At 33.2% G+C, this 25,898-nt stretch overlaps 1 protein-coding gene across 3 annotated transcripts; it reads right to left on the bottom strand.

Annotated features, from left to right (window-relative positions):
• Window positions 1-97: 97 nt before the first annotated feature.
• LOC127091415 (sister chromatid cohesion protein PDS5 homolog B) lies at window positions 98-24,855 on the bottom strand. Of its 3 annotated transcripts, none has more exons than XM_051030047.1 (30): window positions 24,515-24,855; window positions 23,940-24,173; window positions 23,634-23,815; window positions 23,399-23,525; window positions 22,748-22,975; window positions 22,375-22,591; window positions 22,028-22,173; window positions 21,792-21,949; window positions 21,558-21,707; window positions 21,436-21,484; window positions 19,911-20,099; window positions 19,256-19,438; window positions 16,579-16,718; window positions 15,390-15,510; window positions 12,686-12,826; window positions 12,490-12,564; window positions 12,295-12,408; window positions 12,095-12,169; window positions 10,705-10,847; window positions 7,644-7,761; window positions 6,255-6,389; window positions 4,046-4,236; window positions 3,795-3,942; window positions 3,568-3,702; window positions 3,332-3,433; window positions 2,773-3,237; window positions 2,127-2,176; window positions 1,310-1,407; window positions 434-507; window positions 98-348 (listed from the first exon to the last, which is right to left on the bottom strand). In XM_051030047.1, exons 1-30 carry the CDS (start codon window positions 24,608-24,610, stop codon window positions 328-330), a joined length of 4,305 nt encoding a protein of 1,434 aa, XP_050886004.1. In that variant the 5' UTR covers window positions 24,611-24,855; the 3' UTR covers window positions 98-327. The 3 variants fall into 3 exon arrangements, with proteins under 3 accessions (XP_050886004.1, XP_050886005.1, XP_050886006.1); XM_051030048.1 differs by having other exon boundaries at window positions 3,568-3,699; XM_051030049.1 differs by having other exon boundaries at window positions 10,720-10,847; window positions 24,515-24,854.
• Window positions 24,856-25,898: the final 1,043 nt, after the last annotated feature.

Here is a 25,898-nt window from a genome sequence, read left to right as displayed (position 1 = left end):
TAAAAACATTAAAAAAATAGAACATTTTTTTTAAAAAACGGAATAACATATATAACATAAAAGAAAAATATATATTATTTCATTGATATTATAAATCTTAATAAACATATTTTTTTTCATTATGTAGTTAATGAGTTGTAAAAAAAATGGATTTAATAAACATTTTTTTAAAATACTTATAAAAATATTCAAAAGTATATAATTTACAGAACTTTGCCTAGAAGGCAACTACTACAAGAAAGAGTAATGAATTCTATGAATTGCATAATCACATTAGAATTACATTCTTTCATATTCAGTGTTCATAATTGAAGGTGGGATTTATACTTACCGTCTTGTTCTTCTGACCTGAAATATAAGCAAAATAAATTTCAAACAGAGCTAGATACAATTTTTGCAAAGAAAATGTCAACAATATACTGGGTGAACTTACAGGATGCACGCTCGTATCGACAACTTTTGCTTCTGTGCACTTTTCGCTAACATTCACACTTGCTGCACCAAGATCTGCATAACCTCAAGCCATGTTACCTTTGCATGAAGAATGGACAAAGAAGTGGCAAAAAAAACTACATTTTCTCTAGTCACTGTCATAAGCAACAAAAAAAGTTTATGTTTATTGAATAATTGATATATCTGATATATAATAATGATTAGATACATCATTTATTCAATAAATTTAAAAAACTTTTTTTTGTTTATAATAGTGACCAGAGAGTATACGTCATATCTTTTGCATTAGTGATCATTTAGCTTATTTCTACCCAAGAATACAACATGTCATTTTGCTGCCTACATTATCATTCCAACTACGGATAAATGTGCCTACAACATATTTTATGCTATATTATTATCTGCATTTATTTGTAACAAGGAAAAGTTCTGAATGCTTCAGGGCTATTCATGGGACAGACTATCCTTGTCCTTCACCAAATCCTAGACACTAAAAAATGCTACTAATGATATGAAGTCTAAATAAGATCGAGTCTAGTTAGGATCAAACTCGGAGGACATGAAACATAAGCTAAATTAAATTATAAAAGTTTTTACCAGTTAAATTACTAGGTAGGATCAAACTCTTAAATATGGTTTAAATTACCAGTTACCTATAAGACTCTTTTTATCCATTTATCTAATTCTAACAATTAATAATTTAATAAACAAGAATTTAAATTCGTATAATTAGATTCTCTTTCTTTTTAGTTTTAATTCAATTTTTGAATATTTTCATTCTTTAAATTTCTATTGTTTATCGACATGCAATTAAACTCCAGCACAAGATATAATTTCCAGTTGTTGCAGCACTTACTCTTTCCGCATAACGATGTGCTCTTTTTGGCTGTCTGGCATCCTGTTGTAGCAGAAGTTTGCTTTATACTACCGAGAGAAGAATGCTCATTGGGATCACTGCAATATGCAACAGTTACACTTATATTCAGGCATTTTAAAAGTTTCTCCCTCTCAGATTGCTTTTTAAATTCATTTAATAACTAATGTTTCTTGTTTATATTTTATCCAAATAAATTACTTATTCAATAAATCTAAAAACAAACATTTTCTTATAAATAGAACTAGAGATATACTGAGTCAATCACAAGAGAAAACAAGAGGTATTGCTGATACAAGTATTCAAAACTGTTCAAGCCTAAAAAGGATATAAAAAAAATGCTATACACAAAAAATGTGATATTGGGTACCAGAGTTGGCATTAAGTTGAAGATCCATAGAATTGTTAAATTTTAAGCTCCTCTATCCCCAATAATCACTTAAATTACATTAGTTTTGCACTAGACCATAAATAATACTCCTACTTTCATTTTAAAATAACTGTTATTTAAGATTTTTGCACACAAATTAAGAAACGCAATGATATTGTCATTAGATGTACACTTTTACTAAATTAGTGCTACTAATACATTGGAAGTAGTGTAAAGAGTAACCATTAAAGGACATAATTGGAAAAGTAACAATCATTTTTACATTAAAAAGTAAGAATGACAGTCATTTTGAAACGGAGGGTAAACAAAGTATCAGTAGCAGGATAAACTGTTATGATCTCCTTTGGAAACTGTTCAATGAAATTTGAATTTTTTTTTTTTTTAAAATTATCATTAAATAAAACTCACCGGTGGGAGATAAGATTTTCATTTGAAACATCTGCCAGTGCATTTCGTGTCTACACAAAAAGTCAAAAGACATTCATAACTATTGTTTCCACAAGAAACATATTCAAGCAAGGTTGCATAACTAAAAGGATAAAACATGACTGAAGTCAAAATGAAATTCAAAACAAAGGACTGGTTATACGTTTGTGATTCTAACATCAATTATAATCATGAGAGCATTCAAAAAAATTGATTAGGCTCTTGGTGACTGTAAATATAAATTTCAGGCAAAATATGTTAGCTATTCCACGCAACATATGGTATCGGACGAGGAGGGGGTATTGGGAAAAACTCAAGTCCTACATAGAATAAATATAAGGCCTAGAATGAGTTTATAGAGAATGGTCTCTAAGAATAAAAGCCTAAGAATGGTTTACATCTCTAAGAATAAAAGACTAAGAATGGTTTATATCTAAGAATAAAAGACAGAATGGTTTATATCTAAGAAGAATAAAAACCCTGAAGGCTATAGACAAGAACAGAGAGGAAACTAACATTGTATCTATTTTTTCCACCTTATAAGTTTCTTCATATCATTCACAAAATTAAACATGCAAGTATGAAATAGTATTTATTTTTTTTATTATTCAATGAATTTCCCACAAACCTTAGAGCCACATGTATCTTTGAGGTTAGTTCTAGGGCATTTGAATTGTTGACCAGTATGTTTACTACTTGTCACAGCATTCTCCAATGAACAAATGGCAGCTCTTTTCGATCCACGGGTCTGCACACGTGATTCTACCAGAGAACCCTTGCAGCTCACTGAATCACTAGATGAAAGCCGGTTTCTTTCAGAAGTATTTTCAACTTGTTTTGATGATAATTTTTGTTGTTTCGCAACTGTAGAGCATTCATGCAAACCAAATGATCCAGAATCAGACGGAGGCACATGTTTTCTCCTTTTCTCTAAAGATGTATTTGGCTTCACAGTTTTAGCATTTGTTATGCCTCTCCTTGGAAAACTGTCTGCTTTGCTAGAAGCCAAGTCCAACCTACTGCAAATAATATTTTTGGACCTTGGGACATCCTGTTGACCCTTGCGAGCAGGTTTAGGAAGTGTTTTTGCAGGCTACTAGCAAAAAAAAGAAAATAAATATAAATAAATTGCATCACCAAATGAACTATGAAACATTTACAGCCTACTGTTCACACACCAAATATACCTTTTGAGCATATGTCTGAGATGCACCAGAGCTTTTAAGCATGTCAAAGACTCTACTTAGAAAACTTTCATCAAAAAAGCATTTCTGACATTTTGAATTAGCCTGCGTTAATAGATTCACCAAAAAAATAGAATTGCATGAATAACACACACAAACTAAGTTGTATAAATTAAATAAATAAAAATGCGCTCAGATTAAATCTGTGTTATTTAGAGAAATTTATACAGCAAACTCACTTCATCGTTAGGGAGACTGGCTCTATACAATGATGAAGGAAGCAAAATTTGCCGTGGAGCTTGAGATACAGAAATTTCAACAGGACTTAATGCATTTAAAGTAAATATGCCGATTTCAGCCAGCTTGTGCAGCTTCTGCATTACATGAAGCTTAAATTAAACTTGTACTTAACAACAACAACAACAACAAAAATCAGTCGTTAATTAACATGTTGAAAATGTTTTACAATGGTAGTCTGTGCATCAACAGAATCTTCGGCTTTTTTTAATGCTTGAAAAATGCTAAATAGAGACAAGACGGCATCATTAATAAGCTCCAGGTCACCATCAACATTACTGATATCGACCAATGCCTGCAGGAGAAAGAAGAGCGGACTACAAAAGCAATCCAGATGTGTCATCATCATTAGCACTAAAATCCATGTCATAATTAGTAAAGCTAAAATGAGATTGGATAATAACAATAACAACATATTACCTACAGAGGTTAGCATACACTTCTTCGTTTTGACAGGCTTCAGGAAAGTCGTTACTAAGAGCAAGCACGTGAATCAAGTACACCATAACGTATGCAGGGTAATCAACAATTGCTCCTCGAACAGAAGAAAGCTTCCGTTTGCAAGCTGCTATACTGTAATCCTTGATAAACTCTGCCATATGTTTATAGTTCTAAAATGAGCAGAATTAGTAACTATTAATTAGCACAAACATACCTCTGCCAAATACCAAAACTGGCTATAAAGCATAACAATAAGAACCAAAAAAGCCATATGACAAAATATGTGGGACGTTATGCGTCTAGGTAAAAATAATATTACATTACCCCCTTCAACTAAGCTTGCATCGCAAATTATTGCAATTTAGCATTTTACCCTATTTTTTATTTTTCTCCACTAGATCTTACAAGATTTTCTTTTTATTCTTATTTTTGGGTAAAAGTAGAGAATCTGATGTAGATTGCATTATCTAAGTTTACCATATTTTATTTTCAGTTTGGACTTATTTAATTATTTGATTGTAGTGTCAGAATTTATAGAGTATATTATATTTTTAAAAATTACATAATGGTAAAATATCTTTAAAACAACCGATCACATCATATATAAATTGTAAAATATGTTATGTTATAGTCTTATAGATTATCCCATAGGATTGGTTTCTGTATTTTCGTATAAATTTTGATCCATTTTCTAATTCAATTATTAGGATTGAGTTCAGTATTTGTATAAATAATAATTACTAAGATGTTTACGTATAAATTATTCTACAAACTCCTTTTCTTCTATTCATACATTAAAAAATTATATTGTAACTATGCTAGTATGCCACATAATCAATTATTATAATGTTTGGCATTATTGGCTAATTGGTAAACTTTCTGTTTGTTTTAATGATTTAATACACCTTTTGTAAAAACAAGGTTAGTCCATCCACATGGACTAAAAGTACTCTGATTTTATTAAATGTGTGGAGGCTAGGGACTTAGAGACGAGTTTTAGAAGCGGATGGCTTTCATCTAAGCAGAAGTAAGACGAAGTATATGAAATAAAAGTTCGGCAAAAAGAGAAGTGTTTCTTACTTAGAAGTGGAAGTTGGAGATCATATCATACTACAAGTTTCACAGTTTAAAGATCTCGAGTTCATAGTACAAAACGATGGAGAAATAGAAGACATAAACAATCAAATTCAAGTTTGGTGGTTGAAATGGAGGAGGGCCTCAAGTATTTTATGTGAAACAAAAATACCGCTCAAACTAAAGGAAAAATTTTATCGGACAGTGCGGGAGAAAATTTTGGGCTGTAAAGAACCAACAAAAGAAATAAATTAAATTGAGTAGAGATGAGAATGTTGCGTTGGATGTGTGGTAAGATTAGATGAGATGAGATTAGAAATGACAATGTTAGAGAGAATTGGAGTACTGCCTATAGTAAAAAATTGTAAAAAAGATTATGGAAACTAGACTTAGGTGGTTTTTCCATGTAGAGAGAATATGTGTGAATTTTGGAATCAAACCGCTAGAGGTCGAGGAAGGCCTTAGAGAGAATATGTGTGAATTTTGGAATCAAACCGCTAGAGGTCGAGGAAGGCCTGGAAAAACTATATAATAAACTATTAAGAAGGATTTCAAAATTAATAAGTTGAATAAAAATATGGTTTTTGATAGAACATTATGGTATAGTCGATCCCACATAGTAGAATAAGGTTTGGTTGTTGCTGTCATTGTTTTGTGGAGACTAGGGACTAAAAATAGATGAAAAACTAATAGGTACTAAACTCAATATATTCTTTAAAGGACTAAAAACATATGTGATGCTAATATGAAAGCTTTCATATGTCCTTCACCATAAAAGCTAAATATTTAGGATAGTTGGTTCATGACAGGGTATCAAAGTCTATAACCAAATGATTTAGAGTTTAACCCTTGTTACTCTAATTTTTCCTGACAAATAATTGAGTTTTAGCATAAGGTATTGAAGGTTGATGCTTTACATAAAATTTAGGCCCGAAGGACTTTTAAATGAGGGGATGTGCTCGAGACCTAATGTAAAAAGTCACTCATGTTTCTTTTCTTACCAACTTAAACTTTTGGGATAGTTGGTTCGTGAGAAAAAGTAAGACAGACTAATATGATTACAAATAATAATAAAAAATAGTAAGAATGACATGCATAATAGACATAAACATACTTGAAACCTCAGATCGTCAATGTTCTCAGTCACTGCCAATGCAAAAGCACAAGCAAATCTGATAGGTAGTTTATGCTCCTTCAACAACTTCTGGGTTTTATTGAGAAATTTGGTCCTAACAAAAGTAGAGGAATCCTGCAATACAAAAAGAGGTGCATCAAAAACTAAAAATGAATAATATAATGGTGAGACAAAGGAGAATCAGTAAACAATTTATTGTTTACGTAAAACCCATAAGTAATAACTCTGGCTTAACGTAGAACTAAAAACACCTAATTCCTTCTGATGAATATTTTTCAATTATTCTAGAGAACTAAAGATTTTTGTAGAAAATATACTTGATATATTTCAAAGTTATGAATAAAGGACATGCACTAACCTGTTTAAATAGACTATTCCAAACCTAATGGGCCAAATACAACTATCACTAATAATTATAAATACTAGTATTTACAACTATTTTTAAGGAAGCACAACACTTCAAAACATTAGTTGTCGTACGCTGTACCATTGACAAACATGTATTCATGTGTTAGATGCTTGGTATTTTATGATCTTTTTAATTTTATCTGTTGAACTATTTTTCCTATATATGTGAATACCACAATATAATTAAGTAAATATTAACATTTTAGTAAGTCTACAATGATTCATACCAACTTCAACAAATTGATTCTTTGTTCTCATTTGAAACTTGTATTCTTATTTTCATGTTTTGCATTAGTAATACCTCGTCTTAAATTTTTAAAGCACCATATTCACACGCTGTGCCATCTACCTGTCCCATGTCTGTGCTTCATATGTTTGCCATTTATTGAATCTGAACCTTATTAAGAATGGTTTCAGTGTAACAGGTTCGACTACAAAAAGAAGTTAAACATTTTACATTTTTATTATTCTAACAAACTTCTGGACACTAACTGACAATGCAACTATAATAACCGCAGCAATTTGAACTAACTTATCAAGTTCCAATTATAGTAAATTGTACTTGGAAATTTTACACTAATACTCCCCCGCAAACTCAAGGAGGGATCAAGCTAGTTTTATGCCTTTATCACAGACATTGAGCTTGGTTTTTAATTCCTGAATTTGGGCGAGTGAGCAAACCTTATCTGAATATAAGTGGGATACTTTTAACTCTGAGTGACTAGTGGAGAACCCTATTCCAAACAATGAATGAAGTCTATAGATGTAAATGCCGCTATACATGAAAAACAGTTCAGAAACAATATTCGGATAATGTTTTCTTAGCTTTCAAGTTTAACATTTGTTATTGGGCTTATTCAATATTCTACCTCTACAAATGGGAAACTATGATAAAATGCTGAGTAAATCTACTTTCCCTATCAGCCAAATTATTTCAAATGGAGACAGTAATATATATACCTTTGCAATCAAAATAGTGAAGCGAAAAACTTCTGGAGTGATATGTAAATCCCACTTTTTAGCAAGACGAAGAATTGTTGTTGCAGCAGCTAATCTGATATGAGCCTTGTCGTTTTCACTGCACACAGTAAACACAAAACAAAGTTCATAAGCAAGTTTAATAGTTCAGGGAAACATCAACCCACATGGAGAGGGAAAATCCACCAGAAAAGGTTTAAAAATCACTTATATTAGTCCCTGCCAAGACTTACCAAGATCTTTGCAAAATAACAACCAACTATAGGTTATTGAAGAAGTAATTATATACCAAATCATTTGCATGTGATCTCATTCAAAATGATGCAGTTGAGAAATGCCAAGGTGTATTAAGTTCATAAAATTGAAAAGGGATGATCTACAATGAGCAAGTGTCTGCTTCACACTCTCACCCTTGGATTATGCAAAGTGGCTCACACTGCCTGTACATGCTTCCTTTGAGAAATGAAAATGCCTTACTTAGAGTAGGACACTTCAATTCCTACAAAATGCTAGAGATTCTAAAGGTTCTTCACCTCATCTAATTCTCCATGCAATAAATACACAATTTTCAACATCAAACTGGTGAAGTTTCCACCTAGAAGAGTGTAATACAAACAATGTTCCTCTTTGTCACTGGAGTAAAAATCTCCTCATAATCGACGCTATAGGTCTAAATGTATTCTTTTGCCACTAGTCTAAGAGTGTCATCTGATTTGTCCTTGACCTTATAGATTCACATGTAACCAGCGAGTTTCTTGCTATTTGCACTCTTAACAATCTCCCAAGTTTCATCCACTTCAAGTGCTTTCAATTTCTCATCCATAGCTTGGCCCCAACTTTCATCCTTTAGTGTTTCTTTGAACATACATCAAGATTCTCACAGAATGAACATTTGAATAAAACTCTAATGTTGCATAGAAACATGTTTAAAAAAGACAAATGGGGAGCACCTGGTTCAATTTCTCTGGTTTCAACTTCGGCCTAAATGCTAACCCTAATTTCAGTTTTGTCGCTAATCGTCAAAGGGGAGCTATTGTTAGGTCTAAAGAACGCCTATCGAACCACCACTCAAATACTGCCTGCAAAATCTCCTTCATGTGTAGTTTTTGTCCAATTGCTTTACTGGCACGTGGGATCCACACACCACCCTTTCGTCATCAGACTGCCACCAAACTGGTTCCTTCCGCCTTATCAGAGATCACTGGTTCTAGTGCACTTACTATTTGTTCATGGGTCTCAGGATTAAAGAGCGTTCTATGACAAATTGGTTGCTACAGTTAAAGTCTGCATGTTCTGCTCGTCGTCTACTGTACATTTCAGCTTAAATTATTGCTCATTATAGACGTGCACAGACCTCCGTCCATTCATTTGTTACATTGTCACTTGTCGGTGCTTGTTAAACCCTATTGGATTGTCACTTGTCAGTGCTTGCTAAACCCTATTGGTTTGAGTTGGACTCCTTTAGATTGTGGGTCCTATTTTTTAGGTTCCCTTGATTAAGTTTGATCATTTTTACAACGCTTTGAGCCAATTTTAATTTTTGGTTAATTGGTTCAGCTAGATTGCCTCATTTTTGTAACCCTACTATTTGCCTATCTCGCTATGTGGAATCTCGGATTATAAATTTAGGTGCTAAAGCTATCTTGTTCTCTAACTCGTCACCTCTTAAAACACCTCATTGCATTAACCTAGTTAATGGTGCTAAGGCTTGGGCTTTTGGTATTGGCCAAGCTTCGCCACTTCGATCATTGTCTCTAAATTTTGTATTTTTTCTATATAGACTTTCCCTTTTAATTTGATTTCAAATAGTCGATTTGCCTGCTCCCTCAACTGCAAGACGGGAGTAGAGATCAGCGATTGGAACATGATTTGAACCACATGGTCTCTATTATCGTCAGCACTTCATATTCCCTTTCCATTGTCAAAGCACTCTTTTAATGCCTTCCCTGAATTCAAAATTTACCATATGATAAATTGAATAAAAAGTTGAAGTACTTCTAACTACCGTTTCATCAAATAAAGCCAAATTACCCAAGTACAACTATAAGAAACAAACTATTTTACACTAGAAAGTAGAAATATTAGAAACTGATGGAAGTCCCTAAAGATCAATATGAATCAGAGCAATGGCTCAACACTTTTATGAAAACTAGGAGAAAAATTAACTTGACGATGTTTGACAAACTCACAAGTATCGCATTAAAGAGACTCAACAGACTGTTGTGAGAATAATGATGGCAATAGACTTAAATCAACGAAATAAGGGGATACCCAAGACACTTGTGTTGATGACAAACTTAAGAGGTGGGCGGATTTGAATCAAAATAAAGATAGGAGAATCGTGCCTTCGGATCAGAACATACATCACCTGCATCACATCTATTAGCAGCAATGAAGTACAAACCTCCCTAGTCCTAAGCAACCCCAACGCATGTAAGTTTGTATTTGGAAACAAGATTATTAGAGAATCTGGGAATGTAGGACATTATTCAAGTGCATGGAACAGTGAAGCTGAACAGCCACGTTCAACAATAGAAGCACAAGATCCATTAGCAACCATAACATGGTGCTTTTTAGAGAGTGTGGAGTAGGGTGATAAATATGAGGAACATAAAGTCATATGATTAGTGTTACTTAAGTCAAGTATCTAGACATTTAGAGAACTCAAGGCTGAAATAGCAACAGACTTATCGTCAGATAAATAGAGAACGACTTCAACAGTGTCATGCTCAAAATGCTTGTGACAAGTTACAGCATCAAAAAACTCAAACTACAACAGAAGCCTCTGGACCCCCTCAGAAGTAGGACCCCCTTAATATTATTAATTGTGAATAGAGTACAAGAGCTAGTTTGAACATATAGACAAGCTCTAACTATTGGGCATTACTAGTGGGCCTGATATAAGAAAATATAGTAAGTGAATAAAATTTTAAATAAATTTCACTTTTTATTCAAATGGTGGGGAAGGCAGAAGCATTGCACCCACAGCTAGTGCTCAAAAATATGACCAAGAAAACAACAAAGTAACAATAAAAAGTCATACCACAAGCACATATACCTATCAACGAAATCATCAGTTTCCCGTAGCATTCTTGATAAAATATCCATGAGTCCATTAATGTTCTGCTTCGTGTGGTTCCCTTGGTAAGGCAAAAAGCTCTTCACTAGTGTTTTCAGCGCATAAATCTGCAAAATAAGGATGCCAGAGAATTTACAAAGCCATTATGGAAGAAATACAATGCATATCACGTAAAATATTCTCCATCTTCCTTTTTTTCATAAGCTAATTTTTTTTATAGAAAAATCTAATAATTAGCATAAGTATTTAATAGTATCCATCCCTTATAGTAAGCGAGTGTAACCCACCTACAACAACAAAACAGAATGAACAGAAAACTGTCTAACTAAACAAAATAGCAACAGTTTGCTGACTACACATTCAGATGCAGTATGTGTTAGTGTATCAGATACACCAACACATTCTTTAAGAATATACCATTCTTTGTAACATAACTGAATCAGGTCTTCCACTTCTGGTACTACACATTCCTCACTTTGAATCTTGTATTCCTACACCACGCACATTGCTCCAAAATTACAGGATTACCTTCCACTATATCCAGTTGGTCATACATAAGGACTAATGTCCGGAATTTTGAGAGATTACTTTACTGTTAATCCTCGTTATTCTACTTCTATTTCTTTTATAATTTTTATTCTTTAATATGTTGCCAAACTTCCAGGATTGGATATCTAAAGTTTATGGATTTCAAATTTGATAGTTTTGTATATATATTTGAAAAATCCTCTTTTAAAAGATGGGAGAAAAATTTTGAGATGCAAATAGGCGAACTAACTTCTATAATCCTGGAGTTGGACAGCATATTCTGTGAAGCTCGAGAGTGCATCCAACATCTCAATCAAAGTCAGGCAACTTATGGTTCACACATTAGTACCAAGATTATTGTCAAATATGCATATATCACACTATTTGTTCATGATAATGATTTTCAATTTTATAAATCTGTATTTATTTTTCTTTTTAACTTACGTATCTGCTTCCCCTTTTTCTGCTGCATTCAGTTTCAGTTCCATTTTTTAAGTCAAAACATACTAAAAGACATTAGCATTGAACATGAATCGTATAAACGAAGGTGTAGTGAAGAGCAAATAAATTATAACATTGCTTCTAAGAACATAAGTGTTTGTGGGGATTGTCATTTAAAATCGAGCAAGATATAAAAAAATTGCCTCTAGGAAAACTAGTTGCAATTTCAACCCTGAAAAAAATCAATACAATGTATAGATACAGAATGAACAAAAGCACAAGATGACAGAAATATAACAGGAAAGTAATTTTTTCCTTTTTTCAAGTCCAGATCTAAAGTCAGATGAAAAAATTTCAAATGCTTTATCAGATTCCTCATACTAACCTTTAATTGACAAGATTTGCTGCACTGAGATGTATCATGCAAGGAGGTCAGATCGTCATCGTCCAAACAGTCCATCTGATCAAACAGGAAACATATTCTGTGAATAATACAAACAGCTGAAAAAACATCTACACAGCGTCAACGTTGTTCTGGCTAAATAAATTTAACAGGCGAGGCTATTGATGGTTAAATTCAAGTACTTGAATAATCTTCTGGCATATGTATGATGTGATTTCTTCAGCTTGAGATCCAAGATCTGAAACAGAGCATTGTGCGATGCATCCCAGAGATTGCAAAATTGTTGGGACATTCCACTGGCAATTTAATCAATAAATTTGTGTCAAACTAGCTATAAGCACACAGAATCCAAATACTCTAAGATTGATCAGACTAACCTTCAATTTACAAGATTTGCTGCACTGAGAGGTAGCATACAAGGATGTCAAACCATCGCCATCCAAAGACTCCATCTGGTCAAACACGTAACTTATTCCATGAACAATACAAGCAGCTGAAAAACTTATACCGAACATCAACATTATTTTACAAATAAATTTAAATAGCCCACTATTGATGGTTAAATTCAATTACTTGAATAAGCTTCTGGCATATAAATGATGTGATCTCTTCCACTTGAGTTTCAAAAGCAGAAACAGAGCATTGTGCAGTGTATCCCAGATTTTGCATAATCGTTGGGACATTCCATTGGCTATTCAAAGAATTAATTAGTCTCTGGGCAAACACAAACAACAGAAAGATAGTCAGCTCAGCCGTCATTATTAACAAGCAACTTATCTAACATAAATAGAATGCCCAAAATTAGCCATAAACAAACTTTAAATTGGAACTGGGCCAAATTCAACTCCAAAAGCTAGTACATCAGGTGAAAACCTTCCAAGCCTATTAAGGACTACTTCAACCATATATCTAATCGATGGGCAATCTCGCACATCCCTTCAAACCCATCAGATCTAAGGCTGCGATGATGACAGTTCAAGATGGCCGCAATAAAGACAGCTAGAGTTTCCAATACACCCCTCTAATATCATCTTAGAATTTGATCGCAGCATATTACTTCACATATAAGACTGCAATGAACACAAAAAGTTGGCCCCAATAAAGACAGCAAGGTCCAATACACCCCCTCACACCAAGAATTGCACTTGGAGTGTGGACAAATAGAATAGGCCTACTGATAGATCTAGAATAACCTATAATATCATCTCAGAATTTGAACAAGACATAACTAATTGACCCCGAAATCTAGCCAAAGGGTGGTGGTGGAAGATTTATAAGAACTACCTCCACAATATTTCTAATTGATGTGGGATCTCGATACACTCCTTAAACACAATGAACGTGATCGAAGCAAAGAGGGCAACCAAAGATGAGTGCAATGAAGGGGCCCAGGGTTTCCAAAATGCACTAATAAATGAAATGAAATATCACTAACAATGGTTTGATCCAACATGCAAATAGGAGTGCAAGATAACTATCATAGCAAGACCTTACAAATCATCAGAGCAAGGAAAACAATGTTTTCCTTCAACTATAAGCTTAGGTTTGCACCACGAGACGACGAAGTCAAAACAAAACTTCTAGGCTACCATTCATCTAGGGCTTATTAAACAATGAAAATATAAATGAAAGAAATTGTTTTTCTTGTATAAATGTGCTAGATGATTAAATAAACTTGCAACAATAAAACCGAGATTATTAACCACTGCATGCCATTGCCAAAGAATGATAAAAAGAAAATACAAGTACCAAACTACAAACTTAAAAATTAACAGAAAAAATGGAAGGACCAGCGTTGTAGCAACGTTTAGAAGTCTCTTGAAGATAATCTATGTTTAGAAATATATCAAGGACCAAAACAGAAGTTTACTCTATTTATTACTAAGTTCTTAACATCAAGTGATTAATTGTGTCTGTGTACAAGATGTATAAGGCAATTTTGCAAGTTTTCATCATTACCATGTATCTGGACTAGTCAAGAAAAACGGGAAGCATATGCTAAAAAGATGCATATTCTTGACTCGGTTAAATTAAAGATAAAATACAAGATAAATTAAATACAATATATAACAACACTCAATATAATAGAAAGATACAATCTCCTAATTACTATATGCATGATACCAATCTAAAGATAAAGATACACCTTTCTTACATGGCCCCTAATTGGGGGATATGGGTCATATCTTGTTACAAAGAATTTATCATATTTCTCAATATTAGAAATTGGATATGGCTCTAACTCAACCTAATAAAACCAGTTTGTAAGGTGTGAACTGCCCAAGTTTTATAAGCACTTCTTAGACCATATCTCTAGGAAATATTGGACTAAATCCACCCCCCACACACAAGACAATAACGATGCTAGAGGCTGCAATGAAGGCCGTCCAAATACTGCAACTATGGCGGCTAGGGGAGGATTGCAATTAAGATGGAATGTCCAATACTTGGTTCTTATCATTATTTGTATCAATTCTTGTCAAGGGTTTGAGTCTTGAATGAATTAGTATAAGGTTTTATTTAACAACTCTTAACCATCAATAATATCAAGCCATAACCATAATTCAAAGTCTTTATTCTTCACACTCTTTAATTGAAACTATAAAACTTCAAAGTCCGTTAAGAAATGTGGTTGGGCCTAACTCAACCCTACAAAACCGGTTGGTAGAGTGGGGACTACCTCCATTTATAGACACATGTTCAGGCCATATATTATCCAATGTGGGACTCTTAATACACTCCCTCACGCTCGGGACTGGACATCTGAAGCGTGGAAATAAATGGTGGGTGACCCGATAACGGAAACCATAGTAGGTGGCCCACCGGATCTTAAACAAGGCTCTGATACCATGTTAAGAAATGTGGTTGGGTCTAACTCAACCCTATAAAACCGGTTGGTAGAGTGAGGATTGTCCCCATTTATAAACACATGTTCAGGCCATATATTGTCCGATGTGGGACTCTTAACAATCTTTATTATTCACACTCTTTAATTGAAACCATAAAACTTCAACAACTTTCAATTCCTTCATCTTTATTGGGTTCATTATTTCAAGATTTCAAAAACAAATTAGTGAAAGATTAGTGAGCATAGACTTTTCTCTACAATTCAGGTTATCTCACACTTCCCGTTCACAACTCTCAATTGAATATTATTGAGTAAATAAAAAGGAGAGTAAAAATGTTATTTTGATCGGGCATGCAACATAATAGATGTTTTCTTCCACTAAAAGACATGTTATAATGCTTTAAATGGTATCCACCCAAAAATGTGTACCTCAAATAATTTTGAGACAACTGAATATTCAAAACTCGAGGAAACGATAGTAGAGACCGCAAATTTGGCTTGTCTGCGTGTTCCACATAAGCACATTCTCTCTAGAAATGGATAAATACCACTGAAAAGAAAACATAAAGAGTAAACTAAAATGGTAAGAAAATATTACTTAACTATAACAAAAGGGTTAATTCAAAGCCAAACTTTCTCCATTGAAAAGCTAAAATATAACTTGTAAAGCCCTAAAATCAGCATTACCTTAAAAAAAAAGTCCTATTTTCAATGGGATATGTTATGTTTGTAACATCTGTGTCTCAGGTAGAGCACATCTTACTGTATTTAATGTGAGTGATTCAGCAATCTCTTCCTAATATGTAGCTAATTTCATATTTTTGTTTCTATACAACTAAGAGTAGTAGGTTTTGTATTGGGTCTAACTCATCATCATAAAACCGGCTTATAAGGTGTGGGGTGTCACTTCTTATAAACTCATTTCAGGTTTTACCTTTATTCAATGTAGTAGAGTTTTTCCCAATACAACCCCTTCACACCTTTAACTATTGGGCTTGGTGTGTGGGAAAAAATGGTGTGGTCCGATCAATAGTCGGATACCATATTAGACTTTTATATTGGGCATAACTCATTTTTACAAAACCAGCTTGTAATGTGAAGGGTATCACTTTTTATAAACTCATTTCAAACCTTATCTCTATTCTTATGTGGGATTTGGGCTTTTTCCAATACAGAGATACTCCCTCTGTCCCGTAAAGAGAGAAATGTTTTAACTAAAAGATTCTTATCAAGTATTGGTGTATTCACAATTATCATAAATGCAAAGTAGAATGCGTTGAATTAGGAGTGATGCAAGTAGTATTAATTAGAGGGTGCAATTAAAGAGTCCTTAATTATAGATTTAATAGTAGGCGCAATTATGAGTATTCATTAGGAATTTCTTTTTCTAATTACATTGTATTCTATTTAAGAGCACATGCCCCTCTATCAATAATTATCTGAAAATAACCTTTTGACAATATTTTACCTATTAATGTTTTGTACAAATATTTTTTTAAATCGTAAGGATCAGAGAGTGACTTTTTTCAGGCAGACTTTATGATGCATGATTCTGTTAGAAACAGAGTTTAAAGTATTTAAACATAATAGAAAACACATGGTAAGCACCATAAGCTACCTCAGATTTAAAGAAATGTTAGGACCTGCCATTGCTATAATCTCAAACAGCTTGTCATTTACTGGACTTGTATGTTCCAACAACATCTGAAACTGCTTCTCCGCGCCTTTCAGCAGTGAGGGGAAAATTCTAACAATAGCCTAGTTCGAGTAAATGGAATAAGAATTAATCAAAGAATCTATATTTAAAAATAAATTAAGTAGCCATTGGATCATTTCACATTTGAAACTCTACTTTTTAATTGATTATTTCACATATGAAGAAAATGCTATCGAATACACATACAAACATGATAACTATTGGAATATATGTAAATAATAGTGTATACAAAATACATTGGATTGATTAGGCAGAATCATGCAATCAAGGTAACAGAGTAACTGTAATCAATGTAATCATTACCCTTAAGTCTAAATTTTAGCTCTAATGTCTAATTGAGCCACATGAATACATTTATGTGATCTGCATAATTATTGAATATGTAACAAGTCTGGATTACATCCTATATGCAGCAGCTAGATAATGAGTAGTGTTAGAATACACATGTAATTAATGAATACAAGTACAATATATTGATTAAGAAATTAGGTAAACATAACCTCTATACTTATGTAATGACTAGATTTTAGTATCTATATTGCCTTTTCTTCTCTTGGTAAAATATCATTCCCAAAACAAAATGTCTTAAGCTTTTGTGCTAATTGAATTCTTTGATGAGGTATCCATATTCCTTTGAGAAGAGTTGCAAAACATTGTGTTAGACTTCTTATTATAGCAGGCAGTTACATGCAATTATTATGTCAGCTATGTTCTTTAATTTTAGGAATAAATGTAGAAATGAGAATAGAAAGTTATTATGGAATGAGAGACCAAGAATCTTGAATTTTTTGGATGGGAATTGTCTTGTAATAGAATACTATTACAATCTCTTTCCTTAGTTTATGTGAGTTTTGCATTCTCTATAGTGTGCTTTTTTTCTGTTGTAAACGTTTTTTGCCATCAATAGAAGTCAGCTTCTACAATTAAATCGTATTTTGGTACCAGTTTCAAACACTGGTATTAGAGCACAAGATCTTGGGGTGGTTTCATGGTTTTACAACACAGGATGGAAGCAGAAATTCAGACTCTAATATGTGGATTTGAAAATGCATGTCTTGGAGGAAGATGGGACTGAAATTGTAAGGCAGTTTGCATAAATTTTGGAAGCAACAAACTGAAATTCACAAACCAATGAGTATCGCAATAGAGGCTGTGAATCTGGTCATGAATGTTAGATATGACGTATAGGCTGAACTTAAACCCCATTTCTAGTTAGTTATTGGTCACGTGTGTCCTTGACAGATGGCATCTCTAACTGCCTAGTCAGCTAGCATTATGGGTGGGACTAGGTCAGGTCAGGCTAGAAGTATCTTTGAAGGCAAAAAGAAGGAAAATCTTTCCCTTGTGTTGTGCCCTTTATCCCTAGCTATTGCTGTCTCGCCAAGAATCTCCAGGTTATGATACTTGGAGAAGATGAAGGGGAGAAACGAGAAAACACTCGATTGTAGGTAGGTATTGAGAAGAAAGGCAGAGCAAGAGATGGGGAGGTTATGGAATACAAAAATATAGAGCTTTGAAGTTTTCCATGTTCTCTATAGAAAGGATTAACCAATCCAAAAATAAATGAAATTGATGGAAATGTTGAATGGAAGTTTAGAGATCTAATTGATAGTGAGGCTAGCCATATTTTTGTTGGCTCCTAGTGTCCAAAAATACCATATGGGAGTTAGAACGAGAAGCTAAACAGTAAGAAATCCAAGATTGTTGACCAAATGTTCTACTGTTTTTTCCCACCCACGGAGCTGCGAGCTGCCACTTAATAGAGGGATGGATCACCGAATTCCGATCAAGCGGGTACAAATACAGTGAATGTGAGACCTTATTGTTACAGGCATATACAAAAAAGTTGAGGTTTTTCTAGTCCAGTGATTTTGGTCAAGAAAAAAAGATGGGACTTGGCCGTTCTGTGCAGACTATAGGGCCCTCAATAAGGTTTGACCATTCCAGACAAATATCCACTTCCTGTTATTGAATAATTGGATGAATTGCAAGGGGCAAATAATGATGCATACTGCTGATGTTCCTTAGGCAGCCTTTAGAACTCATCAAGGTCATTTTGAATTTTTGGTGATGCCATGCCATTGACAAATGTGCCGGCCATTTTACAATATGCTATGAGTTCAACCCTTCAATCATACCTTCGTAAGTTTGTTTTTGTATTTTTGGATGACACTCTCATATGTATCAAGACTTTTTTCAAGTACCATTACAATACTAATTAAAGAAATGCAGTTCTGGTAAAAGGAGGAATGATTACTTGGGGCATATTATATCTAAAGGCAGGGTTTAATCGGGTATTTTCGTATTTTACAACGGCTTATTCCCAAAGATATTAAAGCAATTAGGGGATTTTTGGATTTAATTGGGTATTATCGTCGCTTAGATAAAAATCATGACAAGATTCCTCGGCCCTGATCTAGCAACACACACACCTAATTTGCATTGTATAGAGCTAATTTCATTTTCATGTGGCAGAGTCAAATGATTTATTCCCCCTCCCGTAAAACAAAATAAACACTGATTAACAATGTATGAGAATGTATGTTAATATGCACTAAGCAGCAGCAACTTTTATTACCAGCAGAAGATTTCCAGAAGAACCCTTCAAGTCTTTAAATTCACCTTCATTATTGGAAAGATAATAATCTAAAATACACTGGACGTGCTCTGAGCTGAAAATGTTAGATGAGCATTTGGAGAAGAGTGAACGTAAAAACTCATAATTTGGATTTTTGACCCCAATCATTACAAGAAGGTCATCCTGCCAAAATAAAAACAAGAACAAAAGAAACTTAAAAGGGGAAAGCATGGCTAAAACAAATACAAATAACCACAAAGGGATAAATAAGCATGAAAATAATGTGTGGAATCATGGAACCTGTATAATATTACAGTTCAAGACACGTCATACAAGAAAAGTGATTACGTCACTACACGTCCTCAAATTGGGATTCAACTTATATATGCAGTCACAAATCATAGTCATATAACAAGGGCCTGGATTGCAACCAATAAGACCAACTCTCATCATACAAAATGCCAACCCTAACCAACAAAAGTGTTTGCTACCACCAATGCATGTGTTGTCTATCTATCTATCCCTATCAAAAGTACAAATTTCAAACTTACATTTTTAAACAATACTTTACAAATGGCTTATACATTATACGTTTACATTTTAAGCATAAAATCAAAAGAGACATTCAGCAAAATTGGAATTACAAACAACATACTTTGATGGTTTGCCCGATTGTGAAAGTTGGTTCCTCCAATAACTTTTCAAGAGATTTAAACAAGTTATTATCTTTGATTTGGTTTAACTTGTGAAGGCACTCTTCTGCTTTCTGAGAATCAGAGAAAGATGCAGCCATTTTTGTAAACACACATTCAATTTGCTTCTCTGTTTCTTCAGCACAAATTTCCTGAAAAAGCAATAAGGCTCCATTACTACCGAGCTATCAAATCAGTCAGTGAGTATAAAAGTGTCCATATGCAAGATGCTGACAAGAAATAAGTTCCTAGGTATTAACTACCAATCTGAGAACGAAATACCAAGTTAAAAAAATAGTAATAATAAAAATGTGCAATATTCAATGAAGGAAGATTTTACACCATAAGAATAGCAACCTGTAGGCAGACCAAACCATTACTCTCCACCCTCATTATTCTTTTGCTACCAAGAGAACCAAAATACTAGATCCATGTCATCTTAAAGCAAATTTGATGAATCATGCAATATAGTATGGACATGGATAGTCGGGTACAATATGACACAATACATGAATACAGAAAAGTTTTTGAAAAAACAAACCTTTTAAAAAACCTTTATAGTTAATCATTTCTCATTAATGTATAGCTATAATGAAATAGACATTGATCATTACTCATTAATGTATATATGATACCTATGATCACAATTTCGTAAAAGATACTTGTGATCATAACAAAAGGTGTGGAGTTTCTCTTTGATAACAAGGGAGAGAAAGTATATTTTCTTTCAACAAAGACCTATGAATGATTTATTTTCTTTGCTTCGACACTCTTTAAATCGGTGCCCGACACGCGTATGACACTCATACAACACGTGTTGGACAATTTAGAAAGTGTTTAAAAAAGAATTTGTTTTTTTCTTTGCTTCAACACAACTTATAAATTTTTTAAGACAAATCTCATACACATTTAAAAGGGTTAAACATGTATTGAAGAAATTTTATCAATCAAAAATTAAAGAGAATAATTTTGATTAGGAAATTTTTAACTCTTTTAGTAATAGAAGGGTAAATGAAATTTAAATACCATCAAATATATAATATAGCGGTGTCGGTGTCCTATGTTTTGAAATTATCGGTGTCGGAGTGTGAGTGTCGTGTCGTGTCCCGGTGTCCGTGTCGGATTACATGTTTCATAGACAAAGACATATCCCAAACCTATCGAATAACCAATTTTTGAAAAATAGTTGCAAAAATTGGATAGTTTTGAGATATGTATCCAATGGCATCCTAGGAGTATCGACATTCGATACACATCTGACACGAATACTTCACCCATTTTTGAGTATCCAAACTCCATAGTTTGAGGTTAAAACTACCCTGTTTTTCCATAAATAATTTTAGTTTGAATCCAATATATACTGTATTACATTTTATCACCAATGACCAATAAATAAAAAACTAATTATTATTTCATCTACTCTATATAGAAAAGAGCCAGAGGAACTGCCCTTTGTTATGATCAAATCACTCAATCCTTGCATTTTACCTTTAATTTCTTCTGTAAAGCCAAATAGTTTTTCATTTCATTCTGCAGCCTGAAAGATAAAAGAATAATTTGTAAATATTTCCAAAATTTTACGTTCCAAGATAGTACACTGGTATTCGTACCTTCTCTTTTGAATCAAAATAGTATCCAGTGCCTTCTCATGAAGAGAACTGAAAAGAGAAAATATGTGTATCCAGTGCTTTGTCCTTTCCACAACAGAAAGATGCTCGGGAAATAGATTATCAGAAAGAACCAATTCCATGTTCTGTGGTCTGAAATTCAATTAAAAAACATTTACTTTAGATAGGAGAACTCAAATTTATACTCAACTAGCAACCTAGAGTGTATAAGCTGACCTGAACTCCTTGCAATCCTTATCATAGCAAAGCATCAAAATTTTACATGGAATCTCTTCAAAGTGATCAATAGTTTCCATGCTGTCTTCACAACATTTCTTACAGTATGTTTGATATATTTCCATCAACTTCTGCAAGGCTCTCTTTTTAACAGATATCTGAAAAAGTATTTTGACTGTCAGGAATTATGTATTTTGTTCTTGATCAGGCAAAAATAAAAACTCATCAGCACATGCCTTTTTATCCCGAAGTCTTTCAGTGGCTTCAGCCATTAGTTTCAAGGGAGCGCGCTTCAGGTTTGAACTGCAAATATCACAGGCTACAGTAACTGCCTGCATCCTAACTCGATCATCAAAGTCTAATAATCGACCTTCTACAGATGCTGCTCGGTTGAAAGGCTATCAGAAATTACTAGGATGAAATTATGTGGGCATTGAAAATTAAAAACAGAACTGCTCAGTTGAAAGGTTATCAGAAATTACTAGGATGAAATTATGAGGGAATTGAAAAATGAAAACAGAACAAAACTATACAACAGAAACAGACAGTAAATAAAAACAAGACTATCTGTTAAGCAGCTTACTGATAATTTCAAGTGATTCTCTCCCAAAAGGATCTGCCGCATAGAACGCTTTGGCACATTGTAGAGCACTAATTCTTACATCCACAGACTTATCAGAAAATCTTTTCAGAAACTCCAAAAAAAGATCATGAAACTTCTGTGCAACATGGTGTTCAGGAAGTGCAAAAAGTTTCCCCACCAAATTAACAGCTTTTAACCGAACATCAACCTGATCAGCCTACAAAATGGATTGTAAATATAATAAAAATGTTAAGAATAAGAATATCAATATATTAGGAGAAAAGGAACAGAATAAACATGTTAAAAACTGATCTCGACCAATTGAATCCAGTGAATATAAAATTTTAAAACTTGACTAAAAAGGAGGATATACCGATAACTCTTCAATTAAGCTAGGGATGACAGCAAGAAGCATATGAGGCGCGCACTGAAAAACTTGTAAGATGATTTCATGGTAAAATTCTTTGAGCCCACTTCCCACAGCGTCTCTATCATATATACAAGAAGATAAAAACCTGCAAATTAGGGGGTTCAGCTCATCCTCCTGAGCACAACTTCGGATTACTGATGCAGCAAGTTGATAAGAAGCACAAGTTGCATCCTGTTGCAAGAAGTATATGACTACCACCTCATAATCATAAATAGCAATGGTATTCTTATTAATTTTATTGCAAATTAAAATGGTACTCTTATTAATTAATTTGAAATTCAAATTGTTATATTAATTAATTTGAGAATGAGAGATATAGTCTGGCAAGCACTTCAGGAGCATATCAAATGCATTGTGTTTCCTTAAGAAGAAAAAAGCAAACAAGATAAAATTGACTAGAAAGATAATGAACATCGATTTTTGGATAACTGACGCATTCTTGAGAGAAAAGTGGACAAACAAACAGAATGTATTACACACAATATTTGATATTACAACTAACTTATCCGTATAAAGATTGTTTATCATGAAAGAAGTATTAGAAACCTAAATATGTAGAATAAGCTTAAAATGAAAGTGAAAACGGGCTCTTACTTTTTTTCGCTTAATAAGATTTCGTAAAATCACTTCTAATAGTTTCTGAGAAGCTTCCTCGCACTCATTCAACATGTTTATCATTATAGAAGACATGGAATTAATCAAACTGTAATGATGATCATCTCTGCATAAAAGGGTAAAGTAGATTAGATGCCATTAAATCTTGCACTAAAATTAACAATCATTACTGGACTGATTTTTTGTAGTTACTGGACTGCATTAAAATCCCAACCTCACAGCTGAGAAGAAAACATTGAACATCTCGATAACAAGGTCTATGCAGTCAATCTCCAGCATTAACACGCAGCACCTTAATTGAGCTACGGTATCCAATACTTTAACCCTTTTTGAAAATAATGGATTTGAAGTGTCAGCTAGATCCGCAAACAAACCAATGATGAGTTTAAATACATCCTGAAATCAAATAACAAATATATTTATCCAACAAAAAGGCTAAACATATGGGAGAAAAGAAACCTTGCAGTCACTGAATCGAGTTTCAATTAATGTTACTTAATGCATAAAAATTAACAAGTACCCTTAAATGCCTGTCTTCAAAAGGGGGGTCAGGAGCCATCACTCTAAGTAATTCAGTGACGCAAATTGCAACCAGAAGCTTGACATCCTTATCCTCATGACAAAGCAAACCACCATAAACCACAGCATCAATCAGGGGCTTCAAAGCATCATCTCGTTTCTTCGAAGCTTGTACCCCCTTGATTATTTCCAGCTGAGGAGACTGTTCTAACTTAGACAAAGCATCTGCAGCTTTCTACAAAAGAGAATAAAATAAAAAATGAACAATAGTAGTAATAATACTAATAACAATTCTTGGAGCAGCAGCATCATGACTACAATTTGTATTCAGAAAACATGATATAATTGAACAAAGAAACTGAAATGGAGACACAAATTAAGCTATATACGCATCAAGAAGTAACTTATTATTCAACTGATTACTATATAATCAAACAAATTCAACTACGTAACTCCCTAATAGAGTTACAGCACTATCAATCGCACTAATTCAACCTATATACTATTGAATTAGGTTTTTATCAGGGATGAAAACAAGAAAAAGAAATGCGAAATGCAACGATGCGAGAGGCTTACTCGAAGAGATTTGACGATGAAGTCCTTGTTCGGACGACTTCGTAGAGCGAGGTGAGTTCCGAGTTGTGAGACTAGTTGCAGAGAGCGTTCGTCCATGGTGATGATTGCTGGTGGAAACGAGGGTTCGCGAAATGGCACTGAGTGTGGTACGCGTGTTGGTTTGGGAGAGTTTTGATATCTTTAAGACCGCGAAGAATCCCGCCTTTGCACGCGCGTGATAACTACTTGCCGATGCCACACGAAATTCAAAATACAGAACAACGATTAATAATTGAACAGGCTTAACAGAAGAATGCACAACTTAATTCTTTAGCTAACAAGGTTTCCACGCCCTTGTACGCGCCGACGTAAATTTTGAAATATATACTGCCCTGCCAAAAATAGTCGTAGATGATTTGGGGTAAAAAGTGGAAAGGAAAAAATGATTACTTCAACGGAAAAGAAAAACTTGTATTCTATGTTTTTTATAATTTTTGTGTTTTTAAGCATACGAATACTACCATAAAAATAAAATATTCAATTAATTACATTTCTTTCTAAATATATTCTTAAGCAAAATATATTAAAGATAATTGTACTCCCTTTTTAAAAATAATGAAGCATGTTCATTCCTAAATACAACAATTAAGTTTTATCTTATAAGTAGCTTAGATAAATTAACTTTCATCATAATATTCGATCAAAGACGGGTTTATATTTAAATCATTAATCTCAAAAAAAATATAGTTTTTTTAATATTTTTCTTTTTTAAATTGTTTGTCTTTTTTTTCATTTGATTTATTCTTCGTTACTTATAATTTTTTATTAGATGGCTAATTTGTTGATACCTTACTATTAGAATATTTCATTATACTATTAATATCATTTTTAATATAATTTAATATAAATTTTATATATATATATATATATATATATATATATATATATATATATATATATATATATATATATATTATTAAGCTTTCTAACTTATTTTTAAACAAATCTTCATCTCTTTGATTATATAGTGATTAGACTTTCGCATATGAAAGTTACAATGAAATTACTTGTTAATGTGATGAATAAAGTTTTAAAGAAGACGAGAAATTTATTGAGCCATTGCATCAAGAATCACTTTTCGAAGAATGTTTAAAGGAGGATCTTGTTTGCTACATTCAAAATAGGAATTAGGTTATTATCACAATCATCTTCGGTCATTCTTTGGATATTCATGACAAAATAGTTTTCAATTCTCCTACATTTTGTTGTTAGTTAATTTATTTAAGGTAGTTAGAAGGTGATTAGTTAGTGGTATCTGGGTCGGTTACTTAGATTACAAGTCACGTAACATTTATATATAAGTGGGGTGTTGAGTTTCATTTTGAACTAACTACTCCAATAATAA

Source organism: Lathyrus oleraceus, chromosome 6 (genome assembly GCF_024323335.1).
Source record: "Lathyrus oleraceus cultivar Zhongwan6 chromosome 6, CAAS_Psat_ZW6_1.0, whole genome shotgun sequence".
Taxonomy (NCBI): domain Eukaryota; kingdom Viridiplantae; phylum Streptophyta; class Magnoliopsida; order Fabales; family Fabaceae; genus Lathyrus; species Lathyrus oleraceus.
This window is presented reverse-complemented; position numbering and strand designations above follow the sequence as displayed.